Here is a 19,307-nt window from a genome sequence, read left to right as displayed (position 1 = left end):
TGTATGTCTCATACCATCATAGTTACCTTTATTGAGATTCAGGACCTGGTCTCAGAACTACATCAATTCTACATATTATGGTCACTTGTCCCCAAGGGTTCTCTCACAACGAGACTGCCAACTAATCCTTTCTCATTGCACAACACCCAGTTCAGGATGGCCCGTTCTCTTGTTGGTTCCTCAATGTATTGCTCCAGAAAACCATCCCACATGCACTCCAGAAATTCCTCTATTGTACTGTGACTAATTTGACTCTCCCAATCTATATGCAGATTAAAGTTGCCCATAATCACCATGTTCCTTTAACACATGCACCTCTGATTTCCTGTCTAATGCTTTTCCCAACATTACACTACAGTTTGGTGGTCTGTATGCCACCCGGACCAATATTTTTTCCCCTTGCTGTTTCTAAACTCGACCCATATAGATTCCATATCATCAATGCTAATATCAAATCAACAATGCAACTCCACCACCTTTTCCTTTCTGTCTTTCCTAAATACTGAGTAGTCCTCAATGTTTAGTTCCCATTCTTGATCATCTTAGAGCCACATCTCTGTAATGCCAACTATATCATACTCCCTTACATCTATCTGTGCAACTAATTGATCCATTTTGTTTCGAATGCTCTAAGCATTCAGGTACAAAACCTTAAAGTCTGAGATCACGTAACAACTGACTCAAGAACAGCTTCTTCACTGCTGCTGTCAGACTTTTGGATGGACCTACTTTGCATTAAGTTGATCTTTCTCTGCACCCTAGCTATGACTATAACACTACATTCTAGACCCTCTCGTTTCCTTCTCTATGAATGGTATGCTTTGTCTGTACAGCACGCAAGAAACAATACTTTTCACTGCATGTTAATACAGGTGACAATTATAAATCAAAAATCAAAGTGAGCCCTTTTTCTTGTCTTTGTCCTATAATATTTTACTCTATCCTTATGACTTTGTCCCTTGATTTGTCTATTACTTTTCTTATTTTCCTTACTGTCTTTTCCTCTTGTTCTTAATTTTCCCTACTCTGAATCCTTGCAAAGATTCCCATCCCCCTGCCATATTAGCTTAAACCCTCCCCAACCACTCCCCCAAGAACATCAGGACCGGTCTTGCCAGGTGTAACCAGTCCAGTTTGTACAGGTCCCACCTCCCCCAGAACTGGCTCCAATGCCCCAAGAATCTGAAACCCTCCCTTTCGCATAATCTTTTCAGCCATTTTCCCTTTGGTAAAAATTGGACATTCACATAAAGAAAACAGAACCAGTCATTTTACCTTTCTCCGCATAATCACTGCAGTATATTTCACACCATCTTTTAATCAAGTGCTGAAACCACATTAGTGGAGAGCTCAACTTACCCATATTTTCCAAAAAGGGTAACGGTAGTTCCACCAATAGGAACAGCTTTTCCAGGTCCGTAAACATCCCAGATTGTGAGAGCAACTTGAGCATTTCGTGGCAAATCTGGGTATTTTACAGGCAATTTTAACCATTCATTCCAGCTGTAAAAAGAACATTGACATTGTTATTTTATCTGAATGTTCTTTTGTATCACATTTGAGTGTGATGACAAGCAACATAAAATATTGAACATTTTGATCTGTAGCAGTTATCAAGTTTAACAACAGAAGAATTTCACACCATTGAATGACAGATTACTTTCTTGGTAACCCCACTGTCATGAAATCATCAGTAATGTTTCTGTACAAGTGTGGTCAAGTATCAAGTGCACAAGATTTAACAGGCACTGCAATCATAAAAATTGAAAACTTTACACATTGAAGAATAAAACTGCAACTGCTGACAATTTCAAAGATGTAAAGTACTAGAAATACTCAGCAAGTTCTCTTGTACCATCTATTGCAAGCCCACCTTCACCAGTCAATATACACGTTGGGATTCCAACAGCTCCATGCACTATGGATTGGCCTCATCAACAACCACGTAAATAGGGCCCCCGAGTGATTTGCTTACTATGCAAGCTTGATGTTGAAATAGAGGGCAAAGTTATTCTGCAGGATAATGGCGACACTGATCAGATCATTGCTCAATCTACATCATGCAAATTCACAGACGGATACAAGGGCACCGCTTGGTCCTGAAAAGTGTCCATCCTACCTCACATTAGTCTTGGAAAGGCAAGGTTCATCAAATATTTAAGAGGTGAAGGCAGGCTTTTCACACTGCTATTTACAGTAGCAACATGAGTGGCATTCTCCACCAAGAGGATGCTGCAGTCAAGCTAAAAAGATGTTCTGCCCATCACACAAATGAGTAAAATGATACATGAATTTCATTGACGGTATGATGCCAGTATGTAGGCCGTACGTCCCAGCAACTGGTGGGTCGTATTAAGCAGCACATCCCTTCAGCTGTTCACAACAGGAAAAGTACTGACTGTACCCAACTAACCTGCTTGCAAAACTCAGAACATGGTGTCCAACATTAGATGCTGAACAATTCATTGAACAGTATGTTACAGAACCTACAAGAGAGCGAGCTATCTTGGATCTGGTTCTGTGCAATGAGACAGGTAGGATTAAGGATCTTCTTGTGAAGGATCCTCTTGGGATGAGTGATCATAATATGGTGGAATTTCTGATACAGATGGAGGGTGAGAAAGTAGGGTCCCAAACCAGTGTCCTCTGCTTGAACAGAGGGGAGTACGATAGGATGAGGGTGGAATTGGCTAATGTAGACTGGGCGAGCAGACTGGTAGGTAGGACAGCTGAGGAACAGTGGAGGATTTTTAAGGAGATTTTTTTAAGTACTCAGCAAAAATATATTCCGGTGATAAAGAAGGACTGTAAGAAAAAGGATAACCGGACGTGGATAACAAAGGAAATAAAGGAGAGTATTAAAATAAAATCAGATGCGTACAGAGTGGCCAAAAATAGTGGAGAATTAGTGGATTGGGAAAGCTTTAAAGAAAAACAAAGAACGACTAAGAAAGCGATTAAGAAAGGAAAGATAGATTATGAAACTAAACTAGCTCAAAATATAAAAAATGATAGTAAAAGTTTTTACAAGTATATAAAAAGGAATAGAGTGGCTAGAGTGAATGTTGGACCCTTGGAAGATGAGAGGGGGGATTTAATAGTGGAAAACGAGGAAATGGCTGAGACTTTAAATAAGTTCTTTGTGTCGGTCTTCACGGTGGAAGACACAAATAGTTTGCCGAATATTAGAGATCGAGAGTTGGTGGGAGGGGAGGTCCTTAATACAATTACTGTTACTAAGGAGGTGGTGCTTGGTAGACTAATAGGACTGAAGGTAGACAAGTCCCCGGGCCCGGATGGAATGCATCCCAGGGTACTGAAAGAAATGGCTGAGGTAATAGCAGATGCGTTAGTAGTAATTTATCAAAATTCGCTGGACTCTGGGGTAGTGCCGGCTGACTGGAAAACAGCTACTGTTACGCCGCTGTTTAAAAAAGGAAGTAGGCAAAAGGCGGGTAACTACTGGCCGGTTAGCTTAACGTCCGTAGTTGGGAAGATGCTAGAGTCCATTATTAAAGAGGAAATAACAGAGCACCTGAATAAGAATGGTTCGATCAAGCAGACGCAGCATGGATTCATGAAGGGAAAGTCGTGTTTGACGAATCTACTGGACTTTTATGAAGATGTCACTAGTGCGGTTGACAGAGGGGAACCGGTGGATGTGGTGTTTTTGGATTTCCAGAAGGCGTTCGATAAGGTGCCTCACAAAAGGTTGCTGCAGAAGATTGGGGTACACGGAGTTAGGGGTAAGGTGTTGGCGTGGATTGGGGATTGGCTATCTAACAGGAAGCAGAGAGTTGGGATAAATGGGTGCTTTTCTGGTTGGCAGTTGGTGACCAGTGGCGTGCCGCAGGGATCGGTGCTGGGGCCTCAATTGTTTACCATTTACATAGATGATCTGGAGGAGGGGACTGAATGTAGGGTATTCAAGTTTGCTGATGACACGAAGGTGAGTGGGAAAGCGAATTGCGTGGAGGACGCGGAAAGTCTGCAGAGAGATTTGGATAGGCTGAGCGAGTGGGCGAGGATCTGGCAGATGGAATATAACGTTAGCAAATGTGAGGTTATCCACTTTGGAAGAAATAATAGTAAATTGGAATATTATTTAAATGGAGAAAAATTACATCTTGCGACTGTGCAGAGGGACGTGGGGGTCCTTGTGCACGAATCGCAAAAACTCAGTATGCAGGTGCAGCAGGTGATCAAGAAGGCGAATGGAATGTTGGCCTTTATCGCGAGGGGGATAGAATATAAAAGCAGGGAGGTCTTGCTGCAACTGTACAAGGCACTGGTGAGGCCGCAACTGGAGCACTGTGTGCAGTTTTGGTCCCCTTATTTGCGAAAGGATATATTGGCCTTGGAGGGAGTGCAGAGAAGGTTCACCAGGTTGATACCGGAGATGAGGGGTGTAGCTTATGAGGAGAGATTAAACAGATTGGGTCTGTACTCGTTGGAGTTTAGAAGGATGAGGGGTGATCTTATAGAGACATATAAGATAATGAAGGGGCTGGATAGGGTAGAGGTGGAGAGATTCTTTCCACTTAGAAGGGAAACCAGAACTAGAGGGCACAGCCTCAAAATAAGGGGGGGCCGGTTCAGAACAGAGTTGAGGGGGAACTTCTTCTCTCAGAGGGTAGTGAATCTCTGGAATTCTCTGCCCATTGAAGTGGTGGAGGCTTCCTCGTTGAATATGTTTAAATCACGGGTAGATAATTTTCTGATCGATAAGGGAATTAGGGCTTATGGGGAGCAGGCGGGTAAGTGGAACTGATTCGCTTCAGATCAGCCATGATCTTGTTGAATGGCGGGGCAGGCTCGAAGGACCAGATGGCCTACTCCTGCTCCTATTTCTTATGTTCTTATGTAACCCTGACTGTGCTAAGAATTACACTGACAACAATTTAAGATCATCAGTCGAGCTCGAAGAGAGACTGCAGACTGTAACATAAAGGGACTTGGGGGTTCTTGTTCATGAAAGCCAGAAAGCTAGCATACAGGTGCAGGGAAAACAGGGAATGGAACGCTGGATTTTATTTCAAGGAGGTTGGAATATTAAAGTAAAGAAGTGTTGCTGCAACTACACAAGGTACCAGTGAGGCCACATTTAGAATACCGCATACAGTTTTGGTCCCCTTATTTAAGGAAGGATATATTAAAGGCAGTGCAGAGGAGGATTACTAGAATGATCCCAGGTATGGAGGGACTGCCATACTATGAAAGATTAAATAGGTTGTGTCTGCACACCTTGGAGTTCAGAGGAACGAGAGGTGATGTGATTGAAACACAAAGATTCTTAGGAGGTCAGACAGGGTAAATGTTGGGAGGATGTTTACACTCATGGGAGAGTGTAAGACCAGAGGGCATAGTTTCAGAATAAAGGGGTGCTCATTTAAAATGAATTTGAGGAAGAATTTCTTCTGTCAGAGTGATGAAACTTTGGAATTCTTTACCCCAGGAAGCTGTGGAGGCCAACATTTTCAAGGCTGAGATCTAAAGGTTTTTTAAAATCAGTAGGGAAATTAAGGGTTACAGAAATAAAGCAGAAAAGTGGACTTCCAGAGCATTGGATCAGCCATGATCTTAATGAACGTTGAAGCAGGCTCCAAGGGCTAAATTACCTACTCCTATTTCTTGTGGTCTTATAGTGGCTCACGTAATATATATAGTTTCCAAGATGTGAGGCACGGTGTCCTGTCCTTTAGCAAAAAGATAAAACATGTCCACAGACTGCACTTTTTTTTCCAACAAAACAAAAGATTGGGGGACAGCCATTACCCGATTCATTACCCAAGGCAATGTCTTGACCAGAGTTAACGTGCCAGGTTTGAATTTAAAAAGCTTAGCAGTTAATTGTTCCTTGGTGCATTGTCCATGGCAACAACTTCACCAATCAGAATCCTATCAACACCTTCATCGCATGCAATATAAATTGTTGTTTCCTTCAGACTGGCGTTCTTCTGATGAGTGCAAAATGAAAAGCTTTGATAGCATGTCTCTTTTCAGCCATAAAAAAAAATGTATATTAAAGAAGGTTTGTAAGATTCATTACAAGGCTTATTGCTTAACAAGACTCGTATGAGCAGGACCTAGGACATGTCAATCTTATTAGCTGCCAAGGATTAATAGCAAAAAAAGATTTTTCCATACCCAGAGGTCAAGTCCAGTGTTGATATGCAATTTAGAATTAGAGTATGTATCAGGTACCTTTCCAATTCTTCACTGGGTTGTACATTGGCCGATATAACCGATATGGAATTATATAACTTCAATATATTAAAGACAGGATTTTCTAGGCTTCTCACCAGCTGGATCTTCCTGTCCTGCCAATGTCGACCCCTTGTGGTTGCGCCCCCAGCGGCGGGGCAGGCAAACATGCATAAGCCCACAGACTTCGGCAGGACCAGAAGATCCTGCTGGCAACCAACAGCTCACCACATCTACTGCAGAGACACAATTCTGTGCACAACTAGACTAAACATACAGTATATACCTGCATAAACCAAATTTATTTGACAGACGTGAAAGAATTTCAAATTGTTTTAAAATTTCATTTTTGGGTTATAGACAAAACTAGAAAGGCCATTAACTGCACCATTTATTGTCCATTTTCAGTTGTCCCCAAGATCATGATGGAGAGCTTTCTTCTTAAACTACTGATGTTATCAAAGTGCAACTCATTTCCTGCCCCCTTTTCACACTTCAATGTTCTGAATCAATGTATTAAATATTGGAATTCCAGTCCATAACAGACATGGTTGATGGAATTTCACTCAGCCCAACCTATTATTTAGAGTCAAGAATGGGAAGAGATTATAACCCCCTTTGATTAAAATGTGAAATGTCTAAATTACTTTGGTTTTAAAAAATGGATTTCTGGAGTCACGGTCAGTATGTTTTCCCATTGAACCTTTTCCTACTGAAAGTACTTTCTTCCAGATTTTGTTTGTATGCCTCAAAGATCTTGCAGTTTTAGGTTAGGAATACTATCAAAAATTAATTTGAATCTGTCTCTACAATACATACTTATTTGGAAAGTTAAAATTACTTCAGACTTGCTAAGCTCTTTCAGTCAGAGTACTGCAACTTGCCTTTTACAAATAAACAGTAATACGTTGAGTTAAACATCAAGGTTGAGAGTTAAAATTATAATTCATAAAGTTAAAAGTTCCCATGTGTTTTATATACAGATTTAAGGCTTTGCATTCTGCCACGGTTTGCAAAACAAAAACTCAAATCTCAGCAGCAAGACATACTTACTTCCATCGAGTACTGAAAGCTTTGTAAGAAGTCCGAACAGGAAGAGCCAGGGGTTTTCCTTCTGCAAACACTTGGCCGGTCACATAGAGGTCTGAACAGGTTTCCTGGTATAAGCCTGAAAATTTAAGCAATGGGTCCTCCAGAAGAGCGGTGTAGCTTTTTTGCTCCCGTTTGCCTTCCAAGCTTCCACTGCGTACATAGAGGAACAGAAGAGAAAATATCTGGGGTGTGCATTTCATGCTACAATCACAGAGAAAGCTTAGCGAAACAGAAAATAATGTGCTCTTCAGTACTTAAAATATTTACTTATTTTCATAGCTGCACTATCCTTCGTGCACAATAATAAAATTTTCATTGCTCAAAAGGTGACAATTTTTAGAGCTCTAAATTTAAAAAACTTTCAGTCATGCACAGTGAAGTTGCCCAAATAATTGCATTTTCATGAAAATGCATTGATTACAACTGAATATATAGAAAGTCAGCAAATTAGAGCATATTGACAAGCTCCTGTCAGACTCCACTAATATTCATAAGCCTCAAATGGAAAGGAAACTGCAGCACATCTTTCTACTGGGCTAACACTGACCAAAGGAAAACTGAGTTTTGAAACCTCACAATGGTTATAAAGAACAAAGAACAGTACAGCACAGGAAACAGGCCCTTCGGCCTTCCAAGCCTGTGCCGCTCCTTGGTCCAACTCGACCAATCGTTTGTATCCCTCCATTCCCAGGCTGCTCATGTGACTATCCAGGTAAGTCTTAAACGATGTCAGCGTGCCTGCCTCCACCACCCTACTTGGCAGCGCATTCCAGGCCCCCACCACCCTCTGTGTAAAAAACATCCCTCTGATGTCTGAGTTATACTTCGCCCCTCTCAGCTTGAGCCCGTGACCCCTCGTGATCGTCACCTCCGACCTGGGAAAAAGCTTCCCACTGTTCACCCTATCTATACCCTTCATAATCTTGTATACCTCTAGTAGATCTCCCCTCATTCTCCGTCTTTCCAAGGAGAACAACCCCAGTCTACCCAATCTCTCCTCATAGCTAAGACCCTCCATACCAGGCAACATCCTGGTAAACCTTCTCTGCACTCTCTCCAATGCCTCCACGTCCTTCTGGTAGTGCGGCGACCAGAACTGGACACAGAACTCCAAATGTGGCCTAACCAGCGTTCTATACAGCTGCATCATCAGACTCCAGCTTTTATACTCTATACCCCGTCCTATAAAGGCAAGCATACCATATGCCTTCTTCACCACCTTCTCCACCTGTGTTGCCACCTTCAAGGATTTGTGGACTTGCACACCTAGGTCCCTCTGTGTTTCTATACTCCTGATGACTCTGCCATTTATTGTATAACTCCTCCCTACATTATTTCTTCCAAAATGCATCACTTCGCATTTATCCGGATTAAACTCCATCCGCCACCTCTCCGCCCAATTTTCCAGCCTATCTATATCCTGCTGTATTGCCCGACAATGCTCTTCGCTATCCGCAATTCCAGCCATCTTCGTGTCATCCGCAAACTTGCTGATTACACCAGTTACACCTTCTTCCAAATCATTTATATATATCACAAATAGCAGAGGTCCCAGTACAGAGCCCTGCGGAACACCACTGGTCACAGACCTCCAGCCGGAAAAAGACCCTTCGACCACTACCCTCTGTCTCCTATGGCCAAGCCAGTTCTCCACCCATCTAGCCACTTCTCCTTGTATCCCATGAGCCTTAACCTTCTTAACCAACCTGCCATGTGGGACTTTGTCAAATGCCTTACTGAAATCCATATAGACGACATCCACGGCCCTTCCTTCATCAACCGTTTTTGTCACTTCCTCAAAAAACTCCACCAAATTTGTAAGGCACGACCTCCCTCTTGCAAAACCATGCTGTCTGTCACTAATGAGATTGTTCCGTTCTAAATGCACATACATCCTGTCTCTAAGAATCCTTTCCAACAACTTCCCTACCATGGACGTCAAGCTCACCGACCTATAATTTCCTGGGTTATCCCTGCTACCCTTCTTAAACAATGGGACCACATTTGCTATCCTCCAATCCTCAGGGACCTCACCCGTGTCCAAAGAAGCGACAAAGATTTCCGTCAGAGGCCCAGCAATTTCATCTCTCGTCTCCCTGAGCAGTCGAGGATAGATGCCATCAGGCCCTGGGGCTTTGTCAGTTTTAATGTTCCCTAAAAAACCTAACACTTCCTCTCTTGTAATGGAGATTTTCTCTAACGGGTCAACACCTCCCTCCGAGACACTCCCGGTTAACATGCCCCTCTCCTTCGTGAATACCGATGCAAAGTATTCATTTAGGATCTCCCCTATTCCCTTGGGTTCTAAGCATAATTCCCCTCCTTTGTCCCTGAGAGGTCCGATTTTCTCCCTGACAACTCTTTTGTTCCTAACGTATGAATAGAATGCCTTAGGATTCTCCTTAATCCTGCCTGCCAAGAACATCTCGTGACCTCTTTTTGCCCTTCTAACTCCCCGTTTGAGTTCTTTCCTACTCTCTCTGTATTCCTCCAGAGCTCCATCTGTTTTCAGTTGCCTGGACTTAATGTACGCCTCCCTTTTCATTTTAATCAGATCCTCAATTTCCCTGGTTATCCACGGCTCTCGAATCCTACCTTTCCTATTTACAGGCACATGCCTATCCTGCAGCCTTATCAATAGTTCCTTAAAAGACTCCCACATGCCAGACGCGGACTTACCCTCGAACATCCTCTCCCAATCAACATCCACCAATTCCTGCCTCATCCGGCTATAGTCAGCCTTCCCCCAATTTAGCACCCTGCCCGTAGGACAGCACTCATCCTTGTCCATTACTATCCTAAAGTTAACAGAGTTGTGGTCACTATTTGCCACATGTTCCCCTACCGAAACTTTGACGACCTGACCGGGCTCATTTCCCAGAATTAGGTCCAGTATAGCCCCCTCTCTAGTCGGGCTATCTACATACTGTTCCAAAGAACCTTCCAGTACGCATTTTACAAATTCCTCCCCGTCCGGACCCCCAGCTCTAAGCACTTTCCAGTCTGTGCCAGGGAAATTAAAGTCCCCCACTACAACAACCCTATGTTTTCTGCACCTATCCAGAATCTCCTGACATATCCTTTCCTCCACTTCCCGTGGGCTGTTGGGTGGTCTGTAGTACACCCCCAGCATAGTGACTGCACCCTTCCTGTTTCTGAGTTCCACCCACAGCGACTCAGTACATGACCCCTCTAAGTTGTCTACCCGCTGCACCGCGGTAATATGCTCCTTAACTAATATCGCGACTCCCCCACCTTTTTTAGCCCCTCCTCTGTCTCACCTAAAACACTTATACCCCGGAATATTCAGCTGCCAGTCCTGTCCTTTTAACCAAGTTTCCGTCACCGCAACCACATCCAAATTCCGCATAAGCATTAAGGCCCTAAGTTCGTCTGTTTTACCCGTTACACTCCTCGCATTGAAGCAGATGCACTCCAGACCTCCAGGCCCAGTCAGGTCCTCCTCCTCCAGAGGAGTTATGTTCAAATCAGTGGTATAGCAAGATGACTGGTATTGATATACAGACCGTGACAACTTGCAATCAGCACAACTTTAAAATATCAGTTATTTTTAATAGTTAAAAGCAACATTATAAATACTGTTGCATCATGAATTTGCCTTGCAATTCTAACAATAAACAGGTAATTCAACCAGCCTCTAAATTTGCTTTTGCTGATAGAAAATGAGTTTTCCAATTCTGTATAGAATTTCTGATAATCAAAGTTTATGATGTTGTGCTCTCTCAGCATGTAACAAGAAGCTTCAAGAATAGTGCAAAGTAAATGCATTTTTTAATCACTATATTTCATGCTTCTACAGTCACCACTGTATTCCAGTTGTAGGGGCATGTTTCCTTATTATTAGTACAAATATGGAGATTATAATTTGATCTGACCAGATAAATGCTTTTGCCATTAACAAATAATTTATGGTTAATCTCCAAATATTTCATCTGCACACTATTACAAAAAACTGTGATCATAATTGAATCCCTCACAATAAAAGTAAAAAAAGTAATTTATCACTTAGTTCAAAATTGCATTTTGCGACCATAAATCAATATTATATTAGTAGGTGAATAAAATGTTAACTCATTGTGACACCATGCTTGGGCAGTGAGAAGAGGAACATGCCCAGAATTTAAGTGAGGCACATTTCTACACATCTTACAATGAACATTTTAGCATGATCTTTGCAACCAAATGAGCTATCTCATGCATTTAACATGAAACACCGGCACAGTGGCTGTGTGCACAGGTTAGCAACCTCAGGACTGAGGCTATGTCAGACACCAGATCTTGCGTCGGGCAGTTCAGGCCCGCACAGTTTGGGTCAAGTGTCGCTCAGAGTGTGGGTATAGACCAGTGCACGTGTGGTGAACGGGTAACTAGTCCTGTGCTGCACTGCATCAATGCAAATCCAGCTGACTGATCAGGTAAGTTATTATTTTTTTTAATTGATGCACGGCAGTTCTAAAATGTCTGGTTTTTTGAAAACTCTGGTTCCTGGACAGCTGAATTTGAGATGGACTGACTATACTGTAGCGGCCCAAATGTATTAAAGAGTAAAAATGGATTTAACCAATGGAGAAAACCAAGTATAGGGGCAGCGATTTGAGAAATAATTCACCATTAACTGAAGCACATAGCCACAGTAAAATAATGATCATTATAAACACATTTCGCAACAAGACAATAAAAACAGATTACTGTGAATGCTGGGATCTGAAACACAAACAGAAAATGCTTAAAAATCTCCGTGAAGAGAGAGAACAAAATTAACATTTCAAGTCTAGATAACTCTTCATCTGCTAAAGAGAACAAAATTAACATTTCAAGTCTAGATAACTCTTCATCTGCTAAAGAGAACTGGATATAGGGGGAGATTTACTGTTGTGGGGGAAGTGGGGGCGGGGGGGGGGAGGGGGGGGGGGAGCAGTAGGGGCTGGATAGAGCGCCAGTGATAGGTGGAGGCTACAGAGCGATTGACAAAAAGACAAAAGGGAATATAAATGGTGGTGATCAAGACTAAGAAAGGTGCTGATAGGATACCTTAAAAGATCGGAATGCCTTAAGGTAAGCAGTGTGACAAAGGACCAACCTGGAACAGCAACAGATGGCCCTGAGTTTTTTTTGGGGGGGTGGGGGTAAGGGGAAAAAAAATACAAGATAAAGTAGGGGATGGAAAAATGAATCAATGGAAGAAATTTTAAAAAATAGATAGATATAAAAAGGGTGAAGGTGGAGGAGAGAGAGTTCATAGTCTGAAGTTGTTGAACTCAATGTTAAGTCCGGAAGACTGTAAAGTGCCAAATCGAGAGGTGAGGTGCTGTTCCTCCAGTTTGCATTGGGCTTCACTGGAACATTGCAACAGGCCAATAACAGATACATGGACATGAGAGGAGGATGATATATTGAAATAGCAAGTGATAGGAAGGTCCAGGTCCTGCTTGTAGACGGACCGAAGGCGTATTACAAAGCAATCACTCAGTCTGTGTTTGGTTTCTCCAATGTAACGCAGCAAATGCAATAGAACAGATTGAACAAAGCGCTGCTTCACCCGAAGAGTATTTCAGCCCTTGGATGGTGAGTAGGGAGGAGGTTATGGGTTTCTTTCTTTCCCTGACATTTTTGTCAGCCTCTCCCTAGCCTCCACCTATCATTGGCCATCTTTCCAGTCCCTACTTCACCCCCTCCCTCCCGCCACTATTCCCAGTTCTCTTTCACTCTGACAAAGAGTCAGAGTCATCCAGACTTGAAATGTTAGCTCACAACTACAGAACTGAATTATAAGCTTGCTTTTATATTTATTTCAGGAGTAATCCAGTTACACTGCAACTTTGCAAATGTTGCCTTTATACTGTCAGTCCAGAGTTGAACATCTTCACTTGCAAACAGGTGGTTCTTGTTGCTAGCCAAAGTAAAACTTTACATATTCAAACATCTACTGTAATTTAAATGTTGGTGAAGCTTGAATATTATTGAAATCCACTCTTCATTAGCATTATTCAAACTGATGAGAAACCCAAACAACATGAGACTACCGCTCCAAGGTGATCTCATGCTACTTGATAAAATTCAGACTGGATTCTGGCCTGTGACATGGAACTGGAATTACACTGCTGATATTATATCAGTGTGATACAGAAGCCGCAATATCTTTGTCACTACAATGATACAATTGATTAATTCCACACATTTCACTTATGGATGACGATCCGCATAAAACATAGGTGCAATCATTTACACATTGCATTAATAATAGTTTTCATGTTGCACACATGAATCTACAACATTCCCAGGCTGCAAAAACAATTAACCAATTGTTCTTTGTTAAACGCAATCTCTTATGAAGCTATCGGCAAATATTTTCCTCTTGAAAAAATTCAAAAACAATGCAGGAAACAAAATCATAGTAACACAATTATTGCACGAGTGGTATCTGAGCATTGCAAAGATTATAGTGCAAAGTCTGGCTCTCCACATCATGGCTTCATGGGTCACATGGCCTAATTTGATCATCTAGATTCAAAACCTTCCAATTGATGTTTTTTATTCCCTCCGTGTGTTCTCAACTCAGGTTTACAAAGACTACCTTAATACAGTACTTCCATCACTACAACTCTGGACTAACGGAGATACATCACTATTGGCAATGAACAAAATCAACCCTTTTCTAATTTATTTATATTAAACAGCAAAATTTGAACTTCCCCTCAGAGTGCATATTGCTCATTGATCTACATTTCACTCCTTGTGTCCCAAATTTAAAATCATCCTTGTGTTTAAGCTTCTTCATGGCCTTGTTACACCTCTCTCTACCTCCTCTAACCCAAGGTTTCCATTCCTCTGACTCTGGTCTCTTGTATACTTTAACACATCTGTAAAGCACCTTGGATTATTTTTTCAATATTAAAGGCACTATATAAATGTAAGTTGTTGTTAAGAATGAGCAGTTGGCCATATGATCCAGGCAGCCTTCTTTTGATGCCTCTACAAGAGGTGGGGACAGTTCAAGGGTATCAACAATGATGCCTTTCCAGTCAAATAGCCTGTTAAAACTTAGTGTCAACGTTCATATATGAAAAATAGGCTTGTGACAAAGAAGCAAAGAGCAAGCAACCATGCCATAAATCCAAATGATCTCCACAAGGACATTACTTTTGTTTCAGATGATAACCATCTCAATCTCACTGCTTTCCTTTATTCCAGAACTCAAATCCAATAGGCACGGTAGCACAGTGGTTAGCATTGCTGCTTCACAGCTCCAGGGACCTGGGTTCGATTCCCGGCTTGGGTCACTGTCTGTGTGGAGTTTGCACATTCTCCTCGTGTCTGTGTGGGTTTCCTCCGGGTGCTCCGGTTTCCTCCCACAGTCCAAAGATATGCGGGTTAGGTTGATTGGCCATGCTAAAATTGCCCCTTAGTGTCCTGGGATGCATAGATTAGAGGGATTAGCGGGTGGGATATGAGGGTAGGGCCTGGGTGGGATTGTGGTCGGTGCAGACTCGATGGGCCGAATGACCTCTTTCTGTACTGTAGGATTTCTATGATTCTATGAATACCTAAAGAACATGAAATCATTGGTCCTTCCAGTGTTGAATTATTTAAGCTTCCTCTCTAGACCTGCCCAATTTATGGTATAGGAAGCAATTCAGAGATTATCACCAGTTTCAGAAGTTATTCTCGGGCTAATGGCATAACATTACCGACAGAGGCATTTGCACCAGAGCAAGTAGATAAGATGCTTGCAAGCGACCTGAACCTAAAGAAATACTACTTCTGGACCCAACACCTCTACCACATCCAGAGGGAAAGTTGTGTTGGAATTCCATCTGGACAACAATGTCACTGTGAAAGAATTCAATATTTCCTTTTGCAGTCAACAACTTGCCTATGATACCCAGCGAAAATACCCCATCGGCACCTTGGACAGGTCTCTCACCCATTGGCTCTCACTCATTTCATTAGCAACAGCTAAAATGTAACTTGAGTGGACCTCAACTGGAAACCTACTGGATCATCATGGGGGAGCACCGCAGTAGCGGTCAGTCTATCCTGCTGCCAAATACTGCTCTGTGCTCTGGTCCTGCAGTCCCCACATAGAGATCATGGAGGCACAATTAAATGCTGCCATTAAAGCAGTATCAGCTTCCACTTCAAATGAGTAGCTTCCAGGGCTGTACCATGTTGCCACTCTTGCCTTTCACCAAGATGCCATTGTCCTCAACAAGATGGGAAAAATTTATGGGCAACAATGACCTCGCTGTTGACAAAAACTTGCAATTAACAGTGGGACATGCCTTAAAGAGTCAACAATTTATCGTTGACCAAACAGCAAAAGTTCCAGGCTTCAACCATTCTTTCAGAGAGAGTAGAAGCACACAATTAAATCAGAATAGAGCATAGACAATTACTACACAAGGGCAAAGTGAGAAACTACAAAGGTAATTGTGAGCATCAGTCTGGGATCATGGAACATATCACATCAGCTTTCCTACTAAGGTCTGTTGCAGAAAATACCTCATTCCTCCACTCACCATTGAATGGATATCCAAACAAGATTTACCCATTATAACCCAGTCAGACTGCACTCGTTCTAGACTTCACTCACCTGATGAAGGGGCAGCACTCCAAAAGCTCATGCTACCAAATAAACCTGTTGGACTTTAACCTGGTGTTGTGAGACTTCTTACTGTGCCTACCCCAGTCCAACGCTGGAATCTCCACATTACAAAAGTGTTAAACCACATTATTACTTGAATTTGAAAGGCAGCAAAAAAACTAAGGGCACAACGTCAAAGTAGCAAAGGACAAATTTAAGACTGTCAGGCATATTTTAATACAACAAATGCTCAACATGTGGAAGAAACTTCCAGTTAGAATACAGGAGAGAAAACCCTGGTGAATGATTAGAAGCAGAATGGGGAAGTTAGGATCTCTCTATCTGGATGAATCAAACGGGCTGAACGTTTCCCCCTGGATTGATCCCATGGTCCAAGTGAAATGTCTGTACTTTCTGAGATGTTGCATGGGAAGACTAAATGTGAAACAATAACACACAAAGAACCGCCGGCTCTTACCCGCTGAGAACTGTCAACCAGGACCCGCTCTGGGATCTGTCACCTCCCTGTCCCAGTGCTGGGCAAGGACGGAAGGGGTCCTGGCAGCTCCATACCATCCAGCCTCCCCTCCCTTCCCCATCCCATCCCATCCCTCAGCCCCTCTACTCACATTTTCAGCTGGACATTGATGTCCAGGTCGCAGCTATAAACATAACAGAATTTCTCCGTGTCGCTCATCGCTCTTGGCTGAAACCAGTCCTTTCCCGTCCCGACATCAGCCGGATCCCCGGCGCAGCCTGTCCTGGGAGAGGAGGAGAGGAGAGAATTTAAACCCAGCCGGCTCACAGCTCCACCGCCGCCATCTTCCCCACCGACTCTTCACATCCGGTTCACAGGGTAGAGGTCAACCACAGGGCAGAGGTCAGTCACTGGGCTGCTGTCCTGGGTGAGGGGGGAATTTGTCCATGTCTTCCCTGTCAGGTCACTGTCTCACCTTCAGTTAGCTTCACACCATGGTCATCTCATCCATTTCTCTTCCCAATGTGAAGACATGGAATAAACAGCAGCAAAGTGGATATAAAATTGGCTGAATAACAGGAAGCAGAATGTAGTTGGTCAATGGATTGGTTTCAGGCTGGAGGAAAGTTTGTAGTGGATTTCTCCAGGGGTCAGCATCGGAACCCTTACTTTTCTTGTTATATATTAATGATCTGGATCTTGGTGTGCAGGGGGCAAGGTCAGAGTTTGCGGATGACACAAAACTTGGAAGTATTGTAAACTGTGAGGACAGTGTAGAACTTCAAAAGGACACAGATAAGTTGGAGAAATAATATAATAGTATAATTTTTTTTTGTTTTTATTCCAATTCAATCAAATCAAGTCCAATTCAGAGTCTCAACAAGTTGAGACATTCCGATCCAAGCTGACAAGACAGGGCTCTCACCTCCTGTCTTGGGCTTGATCTACATGATCCAAGCTGATTGGAGTAGGCATAGCTCCTCCTCCAAGGCTTGATCTCATTTGCATCTTAGCCAAACGGCCGACATGCTGCTTTTAAAAATTGCTTCAAATTAAGCTAAAATGTAACCTAATGACTTCAACCAAGCACAGCATATCGATATTAACACTTGACCTTAGCCAAAAGGCTTGTGTCACAAGTAGACTTACATTAACACTGCAATGAAGTTACTGTGAAAATTCCCTCGTCACCACACTCCAGCACCTGTTTGGGTACACCTAGGCTTGCCTGGACTTGCAGAATCTCACTGGCTGTCCTGTCTTGGGACAATACGCATCTCTTTAACCTGTGCTTAATGCTCTCTCCACTCACATTGTTTGTACCTTTAAGACTTGATCAGCTGTAAAGGCTGCATTCCAATTATTATTCTGTAAATTGAGTTTGTGCCTCTGCATGGCCTGTTTGTGAGCATTTCTCCACTCCACCTGACGAAGGAGCAGCGCTCCGAAAGCTAGTGGCATTTCTACCAAATAAACCTGTTGGACTTTAACCTGGTGTTGTTAAACTTCTTACTGGGTACATCTAACCAGCAGGACTTTCGGACTGTGGGAGGAAACCGGAAAGAGTGGGCAGATAGGTGACACATTTTGGTCGGAAGAATATGGAGCGCGAATATAAAATAAGGGGTAAATTCTACAAGGGGTACAGGAGCAGAGGAACCTGGGTGGATATGTGCATAAATCATTGAAGTTGGCAGACCAGATGGAGAGAACAGTTAATAAAGCATACAGTATTGGGCTTTATTAATATGGGATTAGAGTACAGTAGAACAAACATAGAATCCCTTCCGTGCAGAAGAGGCCATTCGGCCCATCAAGCCTGCAGTGACAATAGTTCCACCCAGGCCCTATTCCTGTAACGCCATGTATTTACCCTACTAATCCCCTTGATACTAAGAGGCAATTTATCATGACCAATTCACCTAACCTGCACACATTTGGACTATGTAAGGAAACAAAACAGGAGCACCCAGAGAAAACTCATGCAGACACGGGGACAATGTGCAAACTCCACACAGTCACCTGAGGCATTGAACCTGGGTCCCCGGCTTTGTGAGATAGCAGTGCTGCAAGATTTCACTGTTTGCAATCGAACTCAGGCAGCAGTGCTGTGACTCTGTTCATCCACATTTTCTAAAAAGGAATAGTTATGGTGTTTTGAGCCAGGGTTCTATTCTGGTACCTTCCTGTCCTAACTTTCTGGGGTTGGAAGGTGGCTCAGTGGTTAGCACTACTGCCTCACAGCGCCAGGGACCCGGGTTCAATTCCAGCCTCAGGTCACGTCTGTGTGGAGTTTACACTGTAAGAAGTCTAACAACACCAGGTTAAAGTCCAACAGGTTTATTTGGTAGCAAATGCCACTAGCTTTCGGAACGTGCTGCTCCTTCGTCAGGTGGAGTGGGAGATGTGCTCACAAACAGGGCATACAGAAACACAAACTCAAAACATTGTTCTGTAAATTGAGTTTGTGTCTCTGTATGCCCTGTTTGTGAGCACATCTCCCACTCCACCTGACGAAGGAGCAGCGCTCCAAAAGCTAGTGGCGTTTGCTACCAAATAAACCTGTTGGACTTTAACCTGGTGTTGTTAGACTTCTTATTGTGTTCACCCCAGTCCAACGCCGGCATCTCCACATCATGTGTGGAGTTTACACATTCTCCCCGTGTCTGCGTGGGTTTACTCCAGGTCCTCCGGTTTCCTTCCACACTCCAAAGATGTTGATTGGCCATTCAAAATTGCCCCTTAATGTCAGGGTGACTAGCAGAGTTAATATGTGGGGTTACAGGAATAGGGCATATAGATGGAATTGTTGTTGGTGTAGGCTCGATGGGCCGAATGGCCTCATTCTGCACTGTAGGGATTCTATGACTCTATGAATAACACCAATTGGAGTTGTAACACTGTGTAAGTAGCTCCTACCATAATGAT

At 42.9% G+C, this 19,307-nt stretch overlaps 1 protein-coding gene across 1 annotated transcript in view; it reads right to left on the bottom strand.

The window, feature by feature from the left end:
* pik3c3 (phosphatidylinositol 3-kinase, catalytic subunit type 3) overlaps window positions 1–16,754 on the bottom strand; it is a 131,978-nt gene extending 115,224 nt beyond the window's left edge. The window contains exons 1-3 of the mRNA XM_078222077.1: window positions 16,531–16,754; window positions 7,258–7,446; window positions 1,360–1,503 (exon numbers count right to left, since the gene is read on the bottom strand). Coding sequence (XP_078078203.1) covers window positions 1,360–1,503; window positions 7,258–7,446; window positions 16,531–16,598 — 401 coding nt within the window. The 5' untranslated portion in view covers window positions 16,599–16,754. The remainder of the gene's footprint in view (window positions 1–1,359; window positions 1,504–7,257; window positions 7,447–16,530) is intronic.
* Window positions 16,755–19,307: the final 2,553 nt, after the last annotated feature.

This window comes from Mustelus asterias, chromosome 1 (assembly GCF_964213995.1).
Source record: "Mustelus asterias chromosome 1, sMusAst1.hap1.1, whole genome shotgun sequence".
Taxonomy (NCBI): Eukaryota; Metazoa; Chordata; class Chondrichthyes; order Carcharhiniformes; family Triakidae; genus Mustelus; species Mustelus asterias.
The sequence above is the reverse complement of the archived record's forward strand: the minus strand, read 5'-3'. Positions and strand labels throughout refer to the sequence as shown.